This window comes from Oreochromis niloticus, linkage group LG2 (genome assembly GCF_001858045.2).
Source record: "Oreochromis niloticus isolate F11D_XX linkage group LG2, O_niloticus_UMD_NMBU, whole genome shotgun sequence".
Classification (NCBI taxonomy): domain Eukaryota; kingdom Metazoa; phylum Chordata; class Actinopteri; order Cichliformes; family Cichlidae; genus Oreochromis; species Oreochromis niloticus.
In genome coordinates this window covers 13,096,807-13,121,629 of record NC_031966.2, presented here as the reverse complement: position 1 = coordinate 13,121,629, position 24,823 = coordinate 13,096,807, and the positions used below count along the sequence as shown (strand labels likewise).

Here is a 24,823-nt window from a genome sequence, read left to right as displayed (position 1 = left end):
GTATGATGGCAACAAGCATCAAATTGAACCCCAAGAGACACCTTTTCTGCATGTGTGGAAAAAACTATACACATGGGCAGATGCAGCAGCTTGATAGAGATAACAGAAGGCTATCTAACACCAACAATGAGCAAACTGAGAGACAACCATAGAAGTCCTGCAACAAATGTATATTGTATACCCTACATCTAACAAACTGAATATGTGTCAAGATAACTGCAGCAACACAGCAGGCAAAGCTGAAAATGGCCTGAGAAAATAGCCGGCAACAAGGGGAGCTCTATGGGGCAGCTTTGTCAGCTTGCTGACATTTGCCAAGCACAAACAGACTGTCCTGAGATTAAACCTTCTAACACAAGCAACAACAATGGCTGAAAGCACAAGCAACAAATACTTAGACATACTCTTCAAGAGGTCAAGTCTGAACGCACTGGTGCAAATAATGAGTAGAGCCAATAAAAAGGTCAGGTCACAAAGAAATCCAGGTGGCTGCAAGAATACAACTGGATGTTATTAGTCTAGCAATTAGCACAATAGCAGGTATTAGCTTTCCTCACAAAGTTAATCAGTCTGAATCAATATTATGCTAGTAAGCAGCACATTAGCTTGTTAAATATTAGAAAACTGTAAATGTAAAACAGTGCAAACTATTTCCTACACGCTGGTTTTTCTAACAAGTGAAAGCTGTCGCAAAAGAGGTTTACAAGTTCTCTTTCATGTTTCAAGCCAATAATACTTCTATAGTTAATATTTGTCCCCCTTCGAAGTATTTAAATAAAAAAGACAAAAACTATTCATAAGATAACACAGTTCACGTGAGCTTTTCATGACTGTTCCTTTAATGGAAAAAACCCACCCACTCAGCATGTGACCCAACAAGGAAGTTTAAACGCGAGATTAATTACACACGAGTTGTGTTTTTCAAGCAGCTCTTGTTTGTGTGTGTTTTTTTTAACGACTTATGGGGATGTAAATGCTAACTGCGCGACTGTAGCAATGAAGTGATAATAGTGTTGTAGTAATATCCAAGCATCGACAGGACAAAATGTTTACATTTCTACTGATTTGCACTTTAACGTCGCTTTTACCGCTTGGACATGCATCGTTACCTCTTGTGATCAATACTTGGCCATTCAAGAATGCAACGGCTGCAGGTAGGCCAATTTTTTACACGACTATGAATTGTGTTAGACAAAAAAAGCAAGATTCATTCATGCTGGAGCCCAGTCACGTGACACTGTGGTCTAAAATTGCAGATAAACAGAATCCACACACACGCACACACCAAAATAATATATATTTGTGCTGATCGATTGTTTTCTGGCTGAGCTTCAGTGGCCGATTTGTCACGAAGGGTTTTGCAGCCCAGTGAATTTATACCACTGTTGCACTGTTGCATTATACTTCCGCTTTCAATTTGAGATCCAACTTGTAAGTGTCCTAAACATGTATAATTTACATACTAGTGTATACCCATACTGTTGTATTGTTTGGTCTGTTATACTCTTGGCAAACTAATATACTTAATCACATTGAGAAAAGTAAGAAAAGGTGAGGTGGGTAGATGGTGTTTATATGAATAACAGATGATAAATATGAGCTATTAAATATTCATATACGGCGAAATGTGTTCATGTCTATGTACGATTAAGGAGCCACGTCAACTGTCCCTTTTATAAAAAACAAATAATTAAATAAAACTACACTCATTAGCCAGGTGCTGTCCATCCCCCTTCAGTTCATAATGCAACATTTACATGCAATATACATCTGACAAAAATGCATATAATGGCATGCTGTAAAGAAGAAATAAATGATTTGTGTAGGCTGGACTAATTCACAATTCAATAAGTTTATTCATACAGTTCCTTGACAATCATAAGTTAATGTGTGAAATGATGTAATGCTATATTGATAGTGTAAACATCTCTCTTTGGAAGTATTCAATATTTAGTAAATCAGATCTTGTCCTGATATTTAAATAATATAAAATAGCCCATTGGTACGTGGTTGCAAAGCAACATGATGCATAATATCTATTATCGATTGGAACCTTCAGGGATACAAGATGTACTTGTGCACCAGTTTTGGTTGCTCAACTCCTGATCACGTAAAGGAGAAGTTTGTGAGCAAACAGACAGTTTGTGGGTTTTAGAGCAATATTTCACTAAAGTTACAGCTATGTAGGTTTGCAGACAAAAAATAAAAATAAACAAACAAAACATAAGGTAATTCATGATCCTCAGAATAGAAGGACAAATTGGATTTAGCAGCTGCACTCCTGTTGAGTCTAATATGACAGTTTTCACAGAGTATTAGTTTGGTTTTCAGAAATGACATATATCTAAATTATAAATAAAAATAACTATGTCTATAATTCTATTTAGCTGCAGACTTTATTGTTAAAGTCAGTAGAGTCATGTTGTATTAATTAGCAGGCATGGTGGTACTTGGTGACAATCACAGCCATTGGTTCTCAAATACAAAGGTTTGCTGTTTGATGTTGCTCTGTAGGACTGTAGGCTTTTCTGTGGATACATATTGGTCATCACTTGCAAGAATCATTGTGTTCATTATGATTTTGTTGCATTATAATGCAAGAAAATACATACAAAATTCTCCAAGGGGAGAACTAATTTGTTTGTTTGCTGTATTCATGTGGCTCACATGGAGCTTATCCATACAGTATGTAAGGCCATCAGAAGCTTAGATGGGACTGCGAAATGGACAGAACCCGCTAGGCTTCTTAGCTGCCATTGCCACGTCTGCCCATACTCAATTTGATTTCCTTCTGGATGATACATTGGACATGTTCAAATTGAAACTGAAAATATTTCAGCATTGCTTGGGACTTATCCGTCAAGTGGATTTTCACCAGGTGCACAGCTCAAAATGAAAAATGATAGAAATGGTATTCAAAACATTTTGAGCAACAGCTCAGACCTGTAGATGATTAAAGTTAACTAAAAATCTCACTATTTGATAGATGGATGCCCTTTCATTTATCAGATGTATATCACCTCTTTTCCCCAAGGAGGATATGAAAATGAAAAATGTACCCAGCTATCTGTTTTGCGGCGAGATATTTAAAGGTGTAGTCTGTGAGCCACGGCTATTGATCCGCCCATGCAGGCCTCTTTTCCTTTGGGGGCTTACAGAAGCAGCTGACAATAGCAGGCTAATCTCTTCCATTCAGCAGCATTTTCTAAAAGAAAAGGATGTAATGCAGAGTTTGATATGAAGAAAAAAAGAATTATATCTCAAGACAAGAGCACTAACTTGAGAATAGAATTTCAAGAGCGATAAGTCATAAATGATAAGAGGGAGAATATGTGTGGTGCCGAACACAATGAATTTAGAAGCAAGCTGGTGGCAGGCTACCAGTTGGTATTTTGATCCCCCATGGGCACTTGGGGGATCAGTGACCAAATGCTAGTGTGTTTTCTGTTTAATACCTCTGTTTTGTACTGGTCATCTAAGACAAACTTTAGCTCATAGATTTTTAAATTTGACAAGCAGATGCCATCAATTCAGTTCTATACCCTACAACAAAAAATAACCAAACAAAACAGTGTTTCTGTTAAATTTTGCAGCCAAATGCTACACTGGTTGACTACCAAATGTACAAGATATCTCTCAAGGCTTTGTCAGCAGTGTCTTTGTCAAATTTTTGTCAAACAGATTTGCTAGACAGAGGGATTCCATCCTACCACTGCAAAATGTGACTGGCAGAGGCTTCCTGTCATGGGGATAGCATTTGTTTCATTGTACAGTATATTGCATGCTGATTGATTCATTGTGTCTGCAGCATGGAGTGCCCTGCAGTCTGGTGGCTCAGTGTTGGATGCAGTGGAAAGAGGCTGTGCCCGCTGTGAAATGGAGCAGTGTGATGGCAGTGTAGGCTATGGCGGGAGCCCAGATGAGTCTGGGGAGACCACGCTGGATGCATTGATCATGAATGGGTAAACCATGGACATGTCCTGTGCTTTTATTATTAGTAAAAATCTAACATGGGGGAAAAGCCACTTCTATAACAGCATAGTTAAGCAATAAAGATTGATAACAGAAGATTAAAAAAATGCAATTTAAAAACTGTTACGTTTTTTGCTAGCTCCTATTTGTCTAGCTTTTCCCCCCAAATCTTATGATTTAATAGTATGTAATGAACGCCTGAGCCTAAATGAGTATAGAATTGATTGTATTTTTTTTTTAACTGGAAATCACGTATATTTAACAGAGAATTTCTCAGATCTTGACCATGCTAATTAAGCTCCTACAGTTTTCAGCATATTATATTTCTTTTTGGGGGGGGGGTTGCTGCTATTTTTTACAAGCCTTAACTGGTTCTTTCCTATAACTTGTTCTTCAATAAAACAGAAAGTGCCAGTAGGATCTGAACATTTAACAATTATTATGTCCTAAAATATTACATTTACCCACTCAGAAGGTTTTATGGGAAGCAAATGTAATCTCGCAACAAAACCAAGCGGCAAGCTGTTTGTTATTTCTCTGTGGAACAGTGCTTCTTTTATTTTGCAGGGAAATTGACATTTTTTGGCTACAAAGTCATGAATACATTGCAAGGATAGGATAGTCTCCTCCACACAATCCAATATAGCTGCATAAGAAATCCAGTAGGTATCACCAGCAGATGTATTGTAGCCTCTGAGTGCTGGAATCTAAACCATAAAATTTAATGTAATCCAGCAGACCAGTCTGGCAATAAATATCAGCTCTGCAAAATTGTTGAATTTTTGATACTGTGTCAGGGAGGAGTTAGCTCTGTGGAAATTCTAGAAGCTTTAGTTTCTTTTGATAAATATTAGAAACACATTTCAGTATAATGCAGCCTATTACACTACCACCACAAAGGGCAGACCTTAAAAATTAGCTTCCATTCACTCACACTCTCAGAGAAAACAGAAAATTCCAGCCATTTCTTTATTTGGATTTAGCTGAAGAACGGTGTGTTACAGTCACAGCTAAGTAAGCCAGGTGTGTCAGTGCATACACTCCCTTACTACTGAAAAACATTGTTTGTGTTCATCTCTGGGCAACTATTTATGAGGGGTACAGGGGGTTAGCGGTGTGAGGGCAGTGTGTGATGCATGCACCTATTGTTGGAGCGTGCACTCATTCCTAACACTAGTTTCTGACTGATATATATGACTTGCAGATACTGTTTGTGCCCAGTAAAGCAGAAATGATGTTTATTTTCTGCGGATTGTCTATGAGCAGTGATACAATGGAGGTGGGAGCAGTTGCAGACCTGAGAAGAATCAAGAATGCCATTGGAGTTGCACGAGCTGTGATGGAGCACACTGAACACACATTGCTAGTGGGAGAGTCAGGTATTGTTACGGTTTACGTCGGCAGGAATTGTTTTCACATTCTTATTTGTTCAACATCATACAGATTTATTAGAGCCAAAGAATTTCGGACACGGTTTAATCTTTAATCTGTAGACCTCGTGACCTGCAGTAAAAAGTCTTGAGCATAAAGAGAATACCAAACCATAAGAGTTTTTATTTTTCCTTTTCCACTAAATTAGCACAGAGTGAGAACTGTACACTGGCCCGCAAGTCATTTAAAGGAATCTGGAGGCCAGTGTTGAATCTTTTTTTCTTCCCCAATGAAAAGTATTTTTTAAATCAAATAATATAGCCCATATGTCGAGAAATCCTAACAATCCAGATAATCCTTATTAAACCTTTATTCTTCAGGAAGTAGTAAGGTCACTTGTATTCAGAACATTGGCCTCTTGTCCACCTTGAAAAACCAAGGCTACAAGTTTAAATGAGATGGAATTGCCTCAAGTCCCTCCTTTGTTTGTGACCCTTTGTTTTTTGTTATAACCCAAGGTCAGAGTGGTCCAGAATGTCTAACTTGACCTGAAAGTATTACTTCTCTCTTTATAGCTTCAGTGTTTGCTGAAAACATGGGCTTCATTGCAGAAGACTTGACTACCAACAAATCTGTGAATATTTTCTCAGAGTGGCTGAAGGGCAGCTGCCAACCTAATTATCGAAAGGTGCGTGTGTGTGTGTGTGTGTTTTAGGCTGTGTGTTTTTCTCACTTGTGTTGGCTTCAGGCGTGCTGCTTCTAAAAGATTGATATTAAACAGGACAATTGACAAGCATACTAAAGTAGTTCATAAAAGAGCCAGCTTTTGTGGTAGAGGTGATGCCCTACAGCAGTGAGTTGTTGCTTTTCTGTAGAATGCTCTTGTTAATTTCGCCAATAACTTCCCAAATCTCCAAACTAAATCAGCTGTTATCTGTCTACAGAGTATCCAGTGCTCAACTGATTAAATTTAAACTAGCTATACAGCCCAGTACAAGAAGTGCCTGTTCAAAGTTCATCTTGGCAGTAGTGGAGGAATAGATAACACTGATCACTTGCTCTTAGCCTAAAGGGTCCTTGGATGTTTTAAAGGGTTTTACATTCACCTTATTGGAATAGAATATAGCACACTTTGCTTTGTTAGTAATGCACAGGTAATTTGAGAACACATTCGAGCTTTGGCATGATGAACAAAGTGTAAAGAAGTAAAGTTGCTTCTGTTAAACATTCTGTATTAAAAGACCTTTGAGCAGACTTTTTAGTCCACGTGTTAAATTTAACCTGCACCCAAAGCACAAATGTTGTTCGGGGTTTTCAAAAGTCACAGGTTTTACAGCTGTTCACCCAACTCAAAGGGATTCCACTTACCTGTAACTTCAAAGGAGCAGACTGAACTTTTCACACCACTCTATACAGTCAGTTGACTCACTGATATCAGCAGACAAGACTCCTTGAGTTAGAGGCAGGGAGCCCTTTCTTAAACTACCCCCATGCTCTGACAGATATCCACATCTTGTTCTCTGTGCTGACACACTATCCAGAAGATTGAGGTGGTCCAAAAGGTTGTCTGTGTCTCACCATGACATGTTTGACTACCGAAAGACAGGGAAGACTCCCTACTGTATGTTATTAAATACCAAACCACTTGGTGACAATAGCGCTGATGGTTTTATGTAATTAAATCATGGCAAATCAGAGTGCTCGCAGATCAGCGTGTCTAGCTTGTGTGCCATTACAGTAATTGAGTCTCGGGATAATAGCATTATGCAAACAGTGATGCAGTTTTCTCTTCTGTTGAAAGAATGTCAGTCCAGATCCGTCCAAATCCTGTGGACCATACAGGCCGAAGGCAACGTGGAAACAGAGCAAGAGGGCACGGCATGCTAATATCCATGCCCATGACACCATAGGTAGGTTTTTACCAGCTGACACAGAGTCAGCTTTCCTTAGGCATTTTATAATTTAGTATTTAACTACCTCATTGAAACCAGACAGGTATGAAAATATGTTTAGTTGTATAATGGGCCACATAAAGAAGGTTTTCTGTAGAGTTTTTAGAGTTTGAATTTGTATTTCTGTCCAAAAAATACTACTCAAAAATAAATATTCCTTATTGCTTCTACATGAATTCCCAGTTTAATGGGTTGGAGCTAGAGTTATATATTACTGATCAGTGCGCTTGGAACTACTGGGATATTTCATGGTGTGCTCGAAAAATTTAATCAGTGTCGACACTAGCTCACACGGGAGCTTGTAATTACTTTGTCTAGCCCCCCCCTTTTTTTTAAACCTACGAAGAGGTGGCTGGTGTTTCAGAATCAATTATTTTTTTGCACCAGGGATGATCGCTCTTGATCGTGATGGCCATGTGGCTGCTGGTACATCAACCAATGGATTAACTCACAAGGTTCCAGGGTATGTACATTATCATAATGTTTTTTATCCATGTGTAAGTTTACATACAGGGTTGTAGCTCAGGGTTAGATCCAGATGCATATTTTTTGTGTACTTTTTATGAGGCACTCTACTGTGTTTACATGCTCATGTTTCCTGTCCTGCAGTCGTGTTGGGGACTCTCCTATAGTGGGGGCAGGTGCCTACGTAGACAGCTTAGCCGGTGGTGCTGCTGCCACTGGAGATGGAGATGTCATGATGCGCTTTCTACCAAGGTACCTCAACCATTTTATTATTAAATAAATAATAAATAAGCTTTTTGTCTTTTGTGTCAGGAAAAAAAAGAATCTACTTAGCAACATAACTAATGTTAAAGGAGTTTATTTTTAAGTGTAACTAAGGGGGTGGGAAAGGAATTACTTTCACTCTATAGATTATTTCAGTAGATCAAAATAGGTGTTATATTTATTCTAGAAAACAATGTGAACTTACTCTATTGTTGTACTTATACTTCTTTAGGACATCTTGCCTGGTTTGAAACTTCTTTGTGAATTTTTTTTCCCAGCCACCATTTAAATAAAAGGACTGTTGGGTGGCTTTTTCCTTGACAGATTTATTTATTTCTTTTTTCAAAGAGAATATCGACATATGTGACGTGTGTTGATTTTAAACAGCCAACTTTGGGCTTGAGCCCCAAGCTGCAAGTGCAAAAATAGTATTATAAAGAGTGGAGGTGTGACTATGTTGCCCCAAAACTGTCATTTGTACATTCCACAGCTGAAGTGAGATTTCACTAAAGCGACTGTTTGTTTCCAGGCTGTGAGAATATATTTGTCTCAGAAGGGTTATTTTTTTTAAGCTTTATTTATCTAGGATAGTTTAGCGTGCACACATACTGAGCTGAATCCAGCTTAACATTCAGCTACACGCATGCACAACACACCACACCAAACCTGAAGGGTCCCCATTTTCAATCAGATTATTATTCACTTCCAGGAACTGCTGGGTGGTTAGAGAACCATGTTACTAGTGAAAGAAAGCCCTTTTCAAAGCCCAAGTTTTTATACCTGGTATGTCTGATTACGACTCTGCCCAGGGACTATGCTGTCAAAATGCAGCAGCACCAGGCCATTTTAGAAACAGTTGCCTTCTGTGTTGGAATCGTTCTTAAACTGCTTATCCATGAATTCTAAATGTTTAAGTGACTACGAGATGTTTTCCTATGTAGGATGCACTATATATATATTTATGTTTTTACACAAACTAATTTGCTTGCGATGCAGTCTGGAAAACAACATGCAGGATTGTACTTGTCCTGTCAGAATAATTCACTGAGGAACAAGGCTCTTGCAAATTTTCCATTTAAAACCTCCCCATACTTTCACCGAGGTCAATTATAGGAAATTTGCAGTGTGTCACTCATTGTTTTGTACAATTGACCTAAGGCTAATGGAGTTAATGACACCAGCAGTGTCTGGATGGAGCAAATAATTTAAAAGTAATGGTACATTAATACAAATGCTCCTCATGTTAATTTTTGTACACTTTGTGCATTGTGTTCTTGTATACCATAGAGTGAGGCAGGGATCCTTTTTTTTCCCCATTAAGTAATTATTCAGGTTGTTGCATTATTTTTATTGCATGTTATGACTTCAAGTGCATCACTGTCATGATCCTGGTTGGAGGCCCTGACAGCACTTGTTAGTTTGCCTCATGTGTGCTCCGTGTAATCCTGCCAACAGCTACTTGGCCGTGGAGTTGATGAGGGCCGGGGTGGATCCCTCAGCAGCCTGCAAGTCGGCCATTTCCAGAATCAAGAGGCATTACTCTGAGTTCTTTGGAGCTATCATATGTGCTAACACAACAGGGCATTATGGTGAGTGTTGGAGTTTACAAATCGTACAGCTCCTTGCCCAGAGTACTGGCACAAAAACTGACAAATGTATACATATTTTTTTAAAGTAATATTCACTTAAAAGTATATCATAAACTTGTTGGAGAGGGAGATGATAACAAGGCAGTCCTTTGTAAATTAGGCCTGAAATGAACAGATACAATTCAAAATTTTAAAGATTAAAAATGTAACCACAATCCAATGGCATTAAAAGAATATTTTACTGCTATAATATCATTAACAAACACTAACATTAAGTATGCTGAAAAGCATACTTAATACTTTTCAAGCAAATGCTTTCTGGGACTGAGAAATAATAGCCTTAATGAAGTTCAGGCATTGCTGTAGCAATCTTTTGTACAAGGGTTTAACTAGATCACAGCAACATTAAAGTTAAATGAAGCTGTCTTCACTTCTGTTTCTTTTACCTTTACTGATCAGCGCCAACAAAATTTGTTCTACCCTAGAAGTTATTTTGTTCTGAGGTCAACCACCACAAAGTCTGAAATTAGAGTGCCAGCCAAAGCGGCACACCCTTCATCTCTTCTTGTTCAAATAAGACAACCTTTTCATCTTTAAGTAATGTATCCATTTACCCTACATCCACAATGTTTTCGTTACCACCTGCACGCATGCTTCTTACTTTGGCACCAGAGAAAATGAGGTCTGAATGTAATGAGACACCTGGATAAACAGATGTTAACAGGTTATAAGAATTCTCATTTTAGACAGCATATGCATTCAAAAGTTGAATTTCATGTCACAACTAAATGGGGTCTTAATGAGAGAGGGTTATAAAGGTTTGTGTTCCTGCAGTACTTCAATTTCTCCTTCATCTCTGCAGGTGCAGCTTGTAACAAAATCCCCGGCTTAACCAAGTTCCACTTCATGGTAGCAAACTCCGAGACAAACACACCAGTCCTAAAATCTGTTGATTGCTTTTAAATAATTTATAACTGTATGCATATCTTTTGAATTAATACTATACATGCAAATTTTATGATGATTTATTTCCAAAATAAAATCTGTTTTAACTGTTGATGGTTTTGCATTTTTGGATTTATCTACATGTCTTATTAAAAGGTGAATTCATAATACCAAATAATTTGAAACAGACTTTATTAGAGATTTATTACACCTGGTACGAACAAAGAAGTTGGCCATGATTTGAAGGTCAGAAGCTTAAATGGATGGGAATATAGAGCAAGGGTATATTTGATACTTGTGACTAGTCATCCACCCCATTTCTATATCAAGTTATTTTTATAAACATTAAGGGTTCAGGGTTTCACTTGGGAGCAATATATGGCACTAGCAACCAGGTAGGATGGAAACCCCTGGTCCATTCTCGGCCCACTGGAAAAAGTCACACTGTTTACCCTTTTGAAAGCTGCAGGTGTAAAAATTCCGGCCGTTGTTGGGTCCTAGTTTCAGAACAGTCCTCATTAAACAGCGCTTCCCGTGGTGACAAAAAGGGAAGTGCAAGTCTGCCCACTGCAACAGTGGAAAATAAAGTTTGGTTAGCTTGGATGTACAGCTGTAAACTTTTATTTCAGTTATTTAAGTGTTTAGTGAACAGATTGCTAACAGACTGTGCAAAGGCTAGAAAACAAGAGAAGCAAACCGAAAACAGATAAGCTGCCTTCCACTTTCACCTCAAAGAAGTTACACTTGGTGTCTCTGGGTAGCGAGCAGGAGTAGAACTGTCGTCCCTTATTCTCCCCCTCCTTGTGGACCACTCTGAGGACAGCTGGGCGACGATGGGATGCACAGCGAGGGGCACTGGGACTGAGAGGAATGGAGGTTGCACGGCTTGTCGCTTCCATTTTGTGGGTACTGACAGGAGTATAGAGATAGTGTCATCAGTTTGAAATGCACTGAAAATATAACACAGCCAAAGCTGTCACATGAACACTAATTAGCAAACTAACCATTTTGTCTTGATGTGTGTTGGGGAAAAAAAAATGTGTATGTTTAGTATCCTACCATGACTGTTTATCCATCTGTTTTTTTTGTGTGTGTGTGTTGTATTAAAATATTAAATTTTGGGGGTTTCCTTCTTAAATCTCACTCATTTCCCTGAAGTTGCAAAAACTTCTCTTATTAAAAACTTACCCATGAATATCCAAGTAAGAGATTCACTCACCTTGAGTTTGGGGTTCCATTTTGAGCATTGTTACTGGGAAAGGGGCTGTGATCAATTCTCATTTTCTTGGATGGGTGACTGTAGGAGGCCAGTGATTCCCCATCGGACAGCTCGGCTCTTTGCTTCTGCCAGCCACCAGAGGCATAATTGGGGCTTGTTGTCCCTTGGCAAACACTGTATTTATATGAACCTCCTTCCGCCGCCAAGGAATTCAAATGACTCCCGGCTTGGGAAAGCGGGAGTTTTGCAGGCTTTGCCTTCTTGCTTAAGTCGGAGAAAACAAGGGTGGAAGTCCCAAATGCAGACCTCCAGTTGACTTTGAGCTCCTCTTGTGGTTTCTTGAAGGCAGTGCAGGGGTATTTAATCAAATCAGCAGTGAAGGGTGATGCTTCAACGCTAATGTCATCTGTGTGGACTGGGGAGATGGAGCCACAGAGAGAAACTCAATTCATGTTCAGCAGCTGCAGCTCATTCTGATGCACCGACTGCACCCATAAAATGCAGGTTGTTGTTAGTTTTAAGTGGTTAGCTTGCCGTATCATTTATCAGTAGGCAGTATATTGCCGTACTGTGTAGTCAAATGAAATGTCACACAATATGTGGTGCTGAAAATGCCCTCATGCAAAATTCTGTCAAATGAACCACCGTATAAAAAGCTTTAAAAATGTTTTCAGTAATGGACTATGCAGCCTGACATAACAGTCATTAACAAGGAACTGTGAATAAATATCACTCTCCAGTCCCTCAAAAGCTACCATTAAAGTGGCCATGAGCAAAGCCCTTAACCCCCAACTGATTCAGAGGATATGCACAGGGGTCCGTTGCAAATGTATAACTGTACATATGCAAATCAGGGTATTACTGAAAGAGCGAGTGTGCTCAGTCAGCTTTCCATGGAGAAATAAGTGTCTGTTATTCATTTAAATCAACCTCAAAATGTCACCACTATTCTCACTTACTCACACGCATCTTTTAAACAGTCCAGATGGACGCTGACATATGTGACGTAGCCTTTAAACCTTGTTAAAACTCAGATGATTATATTGGACTTAAGAATTCAAATCCCACTCCCATCCTCCCAAAATGGGAAATATTTTACTATCTAATACCACTGGACTAAAGGGGTTTGTTCTAGTAATGATTAACATAAAAGGACTCGGAAGTCTTAATTCAAATAAAATATTACAAAAAAGGAAAACAATTTAAGGGTACACAGTGAAGCTAGCATAGGAACGTGTCCATGTCCTTGAAGCTCAGCACATCCTCAGGTTAACAGCTATTCAGTTGTTCAATCAGCTATTAATTAAAAAAAAACTGGACTCTATACAAAATACAAACTAACCCTTAAACCCTTCAACTGTAGTTTGTATGTGGCAACAGTGACACTACAAGGACATTTCTTGCAGACACTAAATGGCCAACTGACAGACATGCTCATTATCCGTACTGCAACATACAAACACACACAGAGAAGCTGCGTCGCCTCGCTGCAGTGTCACTCTGCCTTTTTCCATCTCTTTCTGAAAAGTGCTTAAGCATCGCTGTCTAACTGTACAAGATATCATTCAGCTAAACAGCAAAACTATAGCTACTGTTTTATCTCTTGTTAGCAAAGACATTTTATTCGCTCCAATTGAGTGACTATGAAGACAGAACATTTCACTTACCCTTGGGTCTTGGAGTGAGGCAGGCATCACACGCTGTTGCTGCTGGCTGGTTGATGAGTGTGCAGAGCTGACAGGCCCAGTCCTCTTCCTCTTTCTTAGCTACATTATCACTGGTTCTGTTGCAGGCCCAACCAATCAGGCTGTTTCTGACTGGAAGCTTACTAAATAAACAAAGCAGGGCAACAGTGACGATTATAATGCACTTCTGCTGCTGCTAATTTTATTGTGCAAAAATGTGAGGTTTCCACAGGCATACATTTACTACATTACTAAATGTGAGCCACATTTCTTGTATTATTGATATTATTGTTCCAAATGTTGAGAATAATTGGAATTATTAGCTCTCTAAAGTGGTTAGAAAATAAACAATGAGAGCTGTTTTATATTGTGTTGTATATAGTTTAGAATAGGGGTGGGATAGATGGAGCATAGCATTGCCATATATTGTATGGTGATATTGTATTGATGCAGGGAAACCAATATTGACATTTTATTGATAAATAAATAAGCTTAAGCAAGCAAGCTTAGATTAAATTGGCTCAACTGAAAAAAAACCCATTAACACTGGACACAGTTTGACGAAGCTACCTCCTAATTCAGAGCAAAATAATGGCCCAGTCACACCAATAAAAACAGGAAAATAACCTCCTTGTATCTACAAAAAAAGGTAAAAAAAAACCTGTCACAGTCTGACTTGGACTGACTGCAATCACTCTCAGACAGATTGGTGAAGATATTACTGTTTAAGCTATTATTCAGTTAAAACAGCAAGGTTGTTGAATGCAAATGTAATGGTTAAATGTAAATTTCTGTTAAATGGGAATTTCTTTTATGTAGACAGCAACAGATGCTTGATGTGTGATTTTCAATGATTTCTCATTGTTAATTGCTGTATTATCAGAAATACGTAATTGCCAAGTTAACCCCAAAACAGATACTAACAGTTTAACTTTGGGGACACAATTTGCAGTTGAAAAAAGGCAAACAATTGCAGTATATGTTACTGCAACATTCATCATATTCCAAAATGTTAAGAATAGCAATAATATTGTATCAGCATTGTGATAATATCCTACTGTTGGTTTTCTGTTAATTTCTTACTCTATTTTATAGTCTATATATACATTGTGCTTAAGACATTTATTAGATCAGCACCCAGTGTAAGATTTATGCTACAGCTACTTTAAATTAGCAGTATTGGTAATTCAAATAACATTTTTTTCATTATCCATGAATTTACAAATTTACTGTTTTACTAAAAACCGAGTGAAAATATTATAGTTTAGGATGCTAGATTACAAATATTTAATTTCATCCCTGAGCAGAAAAAAAAAAGTTTTAATGGTTGAATGTTATTCTTGATTAATTTCTGACTTCTCAGAGATTTCTAAAATGTGGGTTATTACGGGGGGTTTATTAATAAATTTGTTAAGCACTGTACATTATAAAGTTAAATGTGAAATGACTATGAAGATGAGTTCTTGATGAGTTTCAGAAAAGCAAGTTGTAGACTGGGTAGCTTATTTAATTTAATAAAGAAAAGATTTGGGATCAAATGATAGCCATTATGTGTTATCACTGAAATGGCTCGTGGGGGAACATGTTTTTAGTTTGTTTTTTTAAAGCAGAAAGTCACCTTCAGTCATTATAAGATTTAAGGTGAAATTCAGAATCAGCCCATTTTGTTTCTTTATTGTCCTGTATCCTCGAGACTCTAGCATCTTTTGTTTAATGACATAATGAACATTATTGAGACAATAAAAGTCTAAAATGGTTGCTTGAAAGAGAGATTTCAATTAGCTTCTTATTTAAGAAATAATGGGAGGTCAGAAAGAGACCTCTGTATCAGTCATGAGTGGGAGATAATGATGTTAATGATGATGATAATGATATACTTATGTACCTAGTTTCCTGGTTTTTGTTTGACTTTTTTGAAAAGGTTCTTGGATAAATATGTGACAGTGTTTTTTTTCCCTTTAACGTTGTGGGATGGAAATGACTAATACTTGATGTGAAGATGCATTATGATTCCATGTATAATTGGCCATAAAATGCCAGCATACCTATATTATACTTTCAAAAGTAAGTCTCACTTTATTTAGCTATATGTAACTTTTCAGCAGTGAAATAATTCCTAAATTATTATATTTTTCTTGGATTGTCTGCACAAATAAACACGATTTTGATCAATTCTGTTCAGAAATGTAGTCACCCAATTACAACAGCAGTTGTAATATATTAAGATATAAACCATGTAGACACCTATGAAACTTTTACCTTGGCAAATAATTACAGTTCAAGCAGAGGAAAAGACATGCAAGAATGAAATGTGTTTTATATAATTGCTCCAAGCGTACATGATAGTGCTCTGACATGAAGCTAGACTATGTTTGACAAGAGGGTAAATCTGCAGCGCCAACAGTCATGGAGGAGCAAAGTAACGGCGGCTTTCAGGAAACTTCTCACAGATTGCTTCATCAGCTGTGTAATGCGTTGTAAGGGCTTTAGACTCTAACCCCTCGCAAAGCTTTGCTCAAACACAGCCCAGGAGGTGTTGAGCCTGTGCCCTGTCTGGCAAACACAGCCTTATATGCGCATTAATTTCCCTCATAACACTTCCCACTCCCTGCCAAGCCCATCTGCCTGCAAAGATGGCCTCTCTAAATTTGAACATATTATCTAAAGAGCTTTGGAACTTTATGAAAAGACTAGCTTTTGAAAAATGACACCTAGCTTTACTATGTTGGTTTCTTTACTGCCAATATATTTTTAATAAGTTAGTGTGTTAAAATTTGAAATACAAAGTTACACATTTTGTATCAGAAGAGGAATTGTCGCTTTATTCTATCACTGGAATATTTCCACTCATATTATTAGTTCTTAGACTCCCAAGTTCCAAACCTTTTTCATCCGATGCACCACCAAAAACCTGCCCAATGGACTCAAGTATCCCATTCATCAAAACCAGCTGTACTCGAATGTGTTTAAACAGCCATTTATCAGTTGTAGTTAGTGAGCTTTTTATGTAGTTCAGTATATTTCACTGTTTGCTTACTATTCCATTCATTTGTCCTTTTTGTTGTAAATCCATTCAGCAGCTATTTAGTGTTTAGTGGCCACAACCATGTTTTTCGATTGTTATTCCAAAAGGCAATGAGCATGCTCTTTCGAAAGACAGATAATCCTACATTTTGAAACATAATATGACCAACATTTATACAAAAGATTTTTTATCGATTTATTTTTCCCAGTATGTCCTAAAATTAGGTTTTCCCAGAGAATTCTATAAGACTAGAAGTCTTTTTGCAGGAGTGGGAAAGAAAAACTGGGACTGTTGTGGTGAGCCTCACAGAACAGAGAACAGAGTTAAGTTCAGCTTATATGTAAGTAAAGATGATGGAAATGTGCAGATTAATAAAGGTAGTATGCTGTGCAGAGCTGTAGTAACTACGGAGGGATAAAGTTGACAAGCCATACTACGAAGACATGAAAATAAGTTGTTCAAGCTAGGTTAGTTAGAGGTGATAATCAATGAGCAGCAGTATGACTTCATGCTAAGCAAGACTACAACAGGTGTAATGTTTGCTTTGAGAGTGCTGATGCTGTTGAAGTGCAGAGAAGGTCAGAGTTGCACGGTGTCTTTGTGGAATTAAAGCATTCCATAGGGTGTCAAGAGAGGGACTGTGGTAGTGCAGGGAGGTAGTCGGGAGTAGCAGAGAAGTATCTGAGGGTGGTGACAAACATGTATGAGGGCAGATAGACGGTTGTGTGGTGTGCCGTGAGAGTAACAGATGGGCTTAAGGTGGGGGTGGGAATACATCAGGGATCATCTCCAAGTCCCTTCTTGTTTGTAATAGTGATGGAAAGGTTGACATATGAGGCTAGGCAGGAGTCTCTGTGGACTATGATGTTCGTAGATGACATTGTGATCTGTAGCGAGAGTAAAGAGCAGGTGGAAAAGAACCTGCAGAGGTGGAGGTATGCTCTAGAGAGAAGAGAAATGAATGTCATTTGAAGCAAGACAGAATGCATGTGTAATGAGATGAAATTGTGAAGGTGAATGAGTTTAAATATATGAGGTCAACCATCCAAAACAATGGGCCTTGTGCAACAGAAGTGAAGAAGAAAGTGCAGGTGGATGCAGACGAGTGTCAGTGGCAAATCAGTGATGTGTAAAAGAATTTAATGTTTATAAAAAGCTAGGCTTTGCTATGATGTTTGATTTGGAGAGAGGTGGCAACAAAAACACATCCCCTCATTAAGATCTTCACTGGGGATGACCAGACTGGACAGGTTTAGAAATGACAGCTCAGGTTGAGTGTATTGGTGACAAAACCAGAAAGGCAAGGCTGAGATGGTTTGAACATGTGTAAAGGAGGGACAGTGAAAATATTTGTTAAAGCATATTGAATATGGAGCTTCCAGGTAGGATGAAAACAGGAAGACAACTTATAAGATTCAGGGATGTAGTGAAGGAAGACATAAAGAGGTTTGGTGTGACAGAGGAGGATGCTAGGGATAGGGTGAGATGGAGGCAGATAATCCACTGTGGTGACCCCTTGTGTAAATGGGTACTAATCCCTGTATGGATATCACTGATAAGAAGGATGCACTACATTGTTGAGAAAAAACAAGGTAAATTTTAATCTCCGTCTTAGTTAAAACATAATTGGTGGCAGATATTTTTACAGCCTTCAAAAGAGCAGCCTGTACAAGAATAATACCTGCTCAGTCATAAAGGTCTACAAGGGTTTGTACCTTATGTTCACACTGCTGGGATCTCCTTTCTGACAATGCTCGCAGAAGTAAGTCATCCTTCCGTTATCTCCAAGCCGACAGACTGTGATGACATGAAAACACTGGCCGCACTGGGAACGCTTGTAGACTTTGTAATGTTTGTAGAGGGGAGAGCCAGATTTGCGACACTGACAGAGATGAGGAGGGCACACAAGAAGAAATAAAAGTATGAGGAAAAAGAAAACAGAAAAAGATTACCTTTCTTCACTTCTCTGTTATGTATAGAAAGTAATATTTGTTTTTTCTGTTCTCTAGGTAGTGGGGCTTTGGCTTTTGCTCTCCTTTCCTGGCAAAACAGGATTTTTAGTTAATCTATTCTTGCAAGTGACTCTAAATGAGGTAGCAGCTAAATACCCAATTTAAATGTGTGCAGATCAACATAAACCCATACAGATCCCATTCAGATCCAAAAGACCAACTTGTGATTTATGCCTAACCTTGTAAAACAGAAGAGTAAAATCGCGAGTCATTTTCACCAAATGGTGAATCTGTTCATCCGTCAGCTGCTGAACCTAAAAATGACAGAGCACATTTAGTTACAGTTCACAAAAAGGAGACTAAACCTTATTTGTGTAGCCCTTCATTTTAAAACAGAGACAAATAGCACTTCACAATCAAAATCAATACTACAAGCACACAAACAATAAAGCACCAGATGGGAATGAGAAAGACTGTTTTAAATTGATGCAATGGGAAAAATAGCCAGCCACCAAGAAGCTGACTCTGGCTCAGACAGTGTATAAAAACAGTACTTGTTGCTCTTTCAGGACTCCTAGAGGCTTGGTAATAGAGGAGAAGCTCATAAAGATTCAGTGGTCCCAGAAGAAGAAGGGGCCAAAAGTCCTAGATTAATGTTTTGCTTCAGTGTGCTATATTCTCGTATCCTATCTAAAACTTTCTAAGGAGGGCAAAAATTCATTTCAGATTGGAGCCCCTAGTAATGTTTGAGTAATAGAAGTATTCATGCTATGAAGTTCTTTTACCTGCAATAAATAGGCCACTCAAAAATTACACCTTTCTTGTATAGTTTGCCTACCAAAAAAATATTCCCAAAGAGCCATGTGACGTATTGAATCCTTCACAGTTCATGTGATATCATTTCCAGATCAGGATTAGAAAATATTTTATTCATGTTTTAGGATAAATATATGCTATAAATCATAGAGAAAAGCCGGCTCGGGTTGCAATAAAGACCATGTACATTCATGAAAGTAAAAAATATTTCCATTTTCAAAAGGCACAGAGGGAAAGGCATATGTGCTGCAATGCGCTTGTTTGTCTTTTCCCTATTTTACCCACCTCATTGCAATGCATCACTCAATAATACAAGGGCTTAAACTTTTTCTGTGTGAGTTGTCTTGCATTTTTACCCTCTCTTTTGTATTCCTCTGCTGAACACAATCCATCATCTTTTCCATACCTTCACGGCTGGGTGGAGGCCAGAGTCAAACAGGGCTTCGTTTTTAATGATGTTGCCGACTCCCGGCATGACGGCTTGGTCAAGGAGAACGTCGCAAAGCATCCTGCTACGCTGGCTCCTCACTGCTTCCTCTGAGTGGGAGAAGCTGAACTTGGAGGAGCATACATCCAGACTCTCCATGGCCCTAACCCTCTGCTCACAGTCCTCTGTTAACCTGCAAATACACAGTTGTAGTAATGGAAAAAGGCAGAAAATATATAGCGACAGTTATTGAAAGTGTGCCACGGGGTCAACTGGCGCTCTCAAGGTTACACTTTTCAAAATTGTTTCTTTCATATATTCTGTAAGGTTTGTTTGTTATGAGATGGAATAACATAGGTGAAACCTTCACACAGAAGAAAAAAAAATGTGGGTCTGGCTGCTGAGTATTACAACAGGACCTTACAGACAATGGTCAGGACAAATGCTGAGCCAAAAAGGCTGCGTTTTTCATGCAACAACGGCCACTGTCTTCAGACACAGCCTAATGTAGGACATACTCACTCAATGAGACTCATAGCCCAAGGTGAACTCCTGTCACCTCAATCTATCTAGGCTGGGCTGGTGTCCCTGTTACCTTATTTCCACTGTGCTGTCAAAGAAGCACACAGTGTCGTCAGTAAGGTGTATTTCCAGCACAGGAGTGGAGTCCTTCCTATCCCTCCTCTCAGCAGGGTTTATACGCATTGATCCATTCATACCAAAGTGAACTCTACAGGATAAAAGCAAGAAAGACAAAGAAAAAAAAAAGGCAAACTTCATTTAAAGACAGCATGTCTCGATTCATTTAACACTCAACACTCGATCACAGAAACATGGTCTGTGGATGGAAACTCTAACCTTGGAAACTTATCGTGCAAGGTGTCAACAAAGCTCACTAATTCATTTACATAGATATGAATCTCTCTGTCCAATGATGTGGGGTGATTATTTAAAATAACATTTTCATTTTAAAAAAATAATATGAGCACAGTTAGGGTTGCATTATTTGAATGAATATGTCCCTGTAGATGCAGTAATATCTGTTGTAGTTGCTATCTCTCCAAATTACACTACTGCAGCCACTGTCAGTTTTTGCATCAGTGTGATTGAAAATCCTGATGTTTTTCTATTTAATTTACTAAGTAACCAAAAACCACTTGGTTCTAGTTTTTTTGATTAAATAAATAAATACATACAAACATACATAGAAAAATAAAAACTGAAGGTTTGAATACTGTGTTGTGTACAAACACAAAACACATAAACCAACCAATAACTGGCTTTAATACAAGGGAAAAAATAGCTTAGCTTTTACTGCCACAAAAAAGAAAATCACATTTTTGTAGTACTTATAAAAGCTGTAAGTTAACCCGAGCCTCCTAAGAATTGATCCGAATTGTAGACTTTATGACTGCTCTTTTTAGAAACTCAGATAGGAAAAGATGAACATAGCTTCTGGGTTTAAAAAAAAATTAAACCATTGCTGGAGTGCCTTAAACCTCAACTGTTTTTTTGTTTTTTTTTTCAAATAGCCACCTGGGGGTGGTGCTGGTAGTTGCAAAAATAACTCCAGTCCTATAGACATGTAGAATATGACCACTGTAAACACGTTCCTGCTTAGTTCATGGGCTCAGTCGCTCTGTTTGGATCATATTAAATTAAAACAAATAAATAAATAAATAAATAATAAGTCTACTTTGTAACTTTTGGTTACACTTTGTGTATTTTGGCTAACGATTTATGATTGGCAAGTTGTTAGCCGGTGAACATGGGGTTTCACAATCAGACCCGCCCCATTCACTCATCACATTGGGTTTCAAAACACCAAGATCGTGACAGCACAAACACTCATCTTGATACGGATCTTCAGAAACCTTAGGTGACATCACAGTAGCTATGTCCATCTTTGAAACTGTTTATGAGAGTAGTGCATGATCATATAAATATATTCATATTGCAAATTATACACATTTTGCTTACAGTGGGATGACTCAAATACTGAATCAAAGAGCAGCAAGCTAATCGGCTTATTGAGAAAAATGTGCTTCACTTTGAAATGAAAATGAAATGAAAATCCCAGATGTCACAGTTTTCCAAAAAACACTGAATGCAGCATTCATTGGTGACATCCCTCCAGATTACGGTGCACATACAGTCGGTCGATAATGACAGAAAATGTCTAGACATTTATACAAACAGAAAGCTAAAAAAAAAAAAGTTGCCCGCTTACCTTAAAGCACGTAGACCAAAATACATGAAGAGCTCCTTTCCCAGGGTTTCCACACCGCTGTACTGACAACCATAAAAACAGTGGAAGGCGTTTGTCTCGGAGCTGTTTTTCTGTACAGGGATATAAGCCAGTTAGCAGCAAAAAGCACAGACGAAGGCTGTCTTTGATCTTCTTTAATAACAGCTAGGTGGCTAGCATCCTACACGCCAAATTTACTACATAACTTGTTCCTCCGTGACATACAGTCTCATAAGGGTACTTACAGCTGATGTTGTCAGACTGCCTCTGATCGCTTTTACTTTCTGTCCTTTCTGGACTTTTAAGCGGATTTTCTCTCCGTTTAATGTGCATCCCGGCCCTTCAACCATTTTCTATTTCAACATCTAAAGTCAAACTGTGCGTCAACAGTCCAAAAGTTTTGTTGTTGTGATCGTTCCCCGCCACAACATTCAATTTTGCGCATGTGTGGCACGGCTTGTACCCGGAACTTGATGCATTAAAGGTACATTAACCTATTTTTCATAGCAGCGTCCTTCATTATGAAAACAACATGTACATAGACATGAATATATAGTAGGAGATTATGTAAGTATGTATTTGCTGCATAATTAATTCCTTCCCACCCTAGCTTCATCCCTTTAAGATGTTTCTTTTTTTCCTTTCGGTGAATAAATTCTTAATATGCTCTTCCTCCCAGCCCTGCGATGTCTATGCATATATTAAAGGGCATGAATAAGAATAGAAACAAATAAATAAACCAAACATGAGTAGATAAAGTAAAGAAACACATTATGGAGCTGCTGGATATTCATTGTTACTCAGAAATATATGCAGAAGTAGGCTTATTAAAATCAGAAACAGGTAAAACGTTAACGAGATACATGCAAATCAGTGGATCAATAATTACCATCCAAAAATATCTGTATATAGCTCTTCTACATAATAATTATGGTTACCTTTGGTACTTTTTAGGTACTTTTAAAAATTCTGATTATATAACTTGTGGACTATCAGTTATACAGCTTCTGCACCTGTTCCATACCTTATAATATTTCAAATACTTCATATAAATGGTAATAACATACTGATTCTTTTTCTAAAAATGAATGAATGCATAAATAAATATAAAAACATTGCTATCATAAACAAGAAATTGTGGTGAATCTGCACAAGAGATTAGGAGATTTTTAAAGTCTCATATTCCCCTATGGGAAAATTTCAAACGTAATAAATCGTCGTGTATAAACTTAAAAATGGACACGGAACACAAACAGTAACGTGTTTCTGGCAGTGCTATATATATATTGCACATTCATAGAAAGAGCGATTTCTTTTATTTTTCACTTGAGGGCGCCAGCGTACCGTTGTTGCGCCTGCACAAGCGCAAGGACATGTTTCTGTGCTGCAAGCTTTAATTTAATTTAACGTTTATTGGGATTAGCTGACAGATACTAATTGTTCAGTTGAATTTAATTAATCCAGAGAAATTTTCATTGTTTGAATTTTCACTCAGCTTCTTTGTTTTAAAGTTTAATAATAATTTAAAATTAAAAATCTGTTACAAATAGGAGAAAAAAGAGTACTATATTATAATTTGACAAAATTTGCATTGAAGTTCTTGTCTCCTCGCACATGCATGATGCTGTACTCTCTGCCCAGGTTAAATTTGACTGCCATTTGTGGGTTAAGTGGCTTACCTTCAGCTGTACTCTGTTCATCGAAGGTGTCTGATCTGGCTGAATTTCAACAACAATTTCCAATATTGTCAAACGATTTTCTGCATGGCTTGCTTTCATAATTGCACCAACTTGTTTGCTCTGCAGTTTTACCACCCAGAAACCCTTCTGTGGGCCCAGATAAAAATAGATAGACTCCACGCTCTCCAGCCAAGTGCACAGACATGCCGTCCTTTTAAAAAAGCAGCACTCAGCAATAATGTGTATTAAAATCTGTAGCTGTTCTCGCACATTGGCTCCAAGGGATGCAGAGTATGTGAAGCTAGGTCTCAACCTCTTATCCTCTCTCCTTCTTCAGGATCTATAAAACCAACATGTATCTGCAGAGGTTAGTGCTCCCACAGAGTGAAATATATTAAAGATTACAGAGCAACAAGTTAATATTATCTCTTTTACTGAGCTATTGTCCAGATTTTTATTTTTTATTAGATTATATAAACATTTATGTGCTAAATGCTAATAACTTATTATGACTATGCAAAAACCAAAGACTAAAAGCATCTGTTGGATTGCGTATGTGATTGATATAGAATAAGGGGCATAGCATATATATAGGCATAATTATGTTAAAGCTGATAGTACTGGTTTGGGCCCTTCTACCTTTGGAACTGGGCTGCAGGTTTGTTGGCTCACATCCCTGAATCTTTTGATGAATCTTCCGATGAATCCCAAAGGTGCTCTGCTGGATAGAGATCTGGTGACTGTAGAGGCCATTTGATCACAATAAACTCAATGTTGTGTTCAAGAAACCAGAAACCGGTTTATTATCTGCTGGAAAAGGAGTTATGAGAAACTGGATACACTGTGATCATAAAGGGATGGACGTGGTTAACAACAATACTTAGGTGGGCTGTGGCGTTTGAATGATGCTCATTTCATAATAAGGGGATCAAAGTGTGGCAAGAAAACATCACCCGGACCGTTAAACCACCTCTTCAGCCTGAACTATTAAAGAAGGCAGAATGAATCCACCCCATCAAGTTGTTTAGACCGAACTCTGACCCTACCATCTAAATTTTGGTGACCCTTTATGAATTCTATCCTTACTTTCCTGAGATTAGCTAACAGGTGTGGCACCTGGTTCGTTCTTCTGCTGCATTAGGCCATCAGCTTCATGTTTTGGAATGAGTGGTTATTTGAGTTGCTGTTGCCTTCCTATCAGCTTGAAGCAGTTT

The 24,823-nt window shown here is 38.1% G+C and overlaps 2 protein-coding genes across 2 annotated transcripts; one reads left to right on the top strand and one right to left on the bottom strand.

Moving 5' to 3' along the window:
* The first annotated feature begins 861 nt into the window (after positions 1 to 861).
* On the top strand, positions 862 to 10,670 carry aga (aspartylglucosaminidase). Its single transcript, XM_003443450.5, has 9 exons — positions 862 to 1,154; positions 3,809 to 3,962; positions 5,239 to 5,351; positions 5,919 to 6,031; positions 7,145 to 7,253; positions 7,683 to 7,758; positions 7,905 to 8,012; positions 9,480 to 9,613; positions 10,476 to 10,670. The coding sequence occupies exons 1-9, from the start codon at positions 1,046 to 1,048 to the stop codon at positions 10,574 to 10,576; spliced, it is 1,017 nt and encodes a 338-aa protein (XP_003443498.1). The 5' UTR covers positions 862 to 1,045; the 3' UTR covers positions 10,577 to 10,670.
* A 63-nt stretch (positions 10,671 to 10,733) lies between these two features.
* Positions 10,734 to 22,384, bottom strand: neil3 (nei-like DNA glycosylase 3). The gene is made up of 10 exons (XM_005467259.4): positions 22,176 to 22,384; positions 21,913 to 22,022; positions 20,278 to 20,412; positions 19,662 to 19,875; positions 18,679 to 18,753; positions 18,203 to 18,369; positions 13,445 to 13,605; positions 11,778 to 12,192; positions 11,287 to 11,467; positions 10,734 to 11,125 (listed from the first exon to the last, which is right to left on the bottom strand). Exons 1-10 carry the CDS (start codon positions 22,278 to 22,280, stop codon positions 10,943 to 10,945), a joined length of 1,746 nt encoding a protein of 581 aa, XP_005467316.1. The 5' UTR covers positions 22,281 to 22,384; the 3' UTR covers positions 10,734 to 10,942.
* Between the last annotated feature and the right edge of the window lie 2,439 nt (positions 22,385 to 24,823).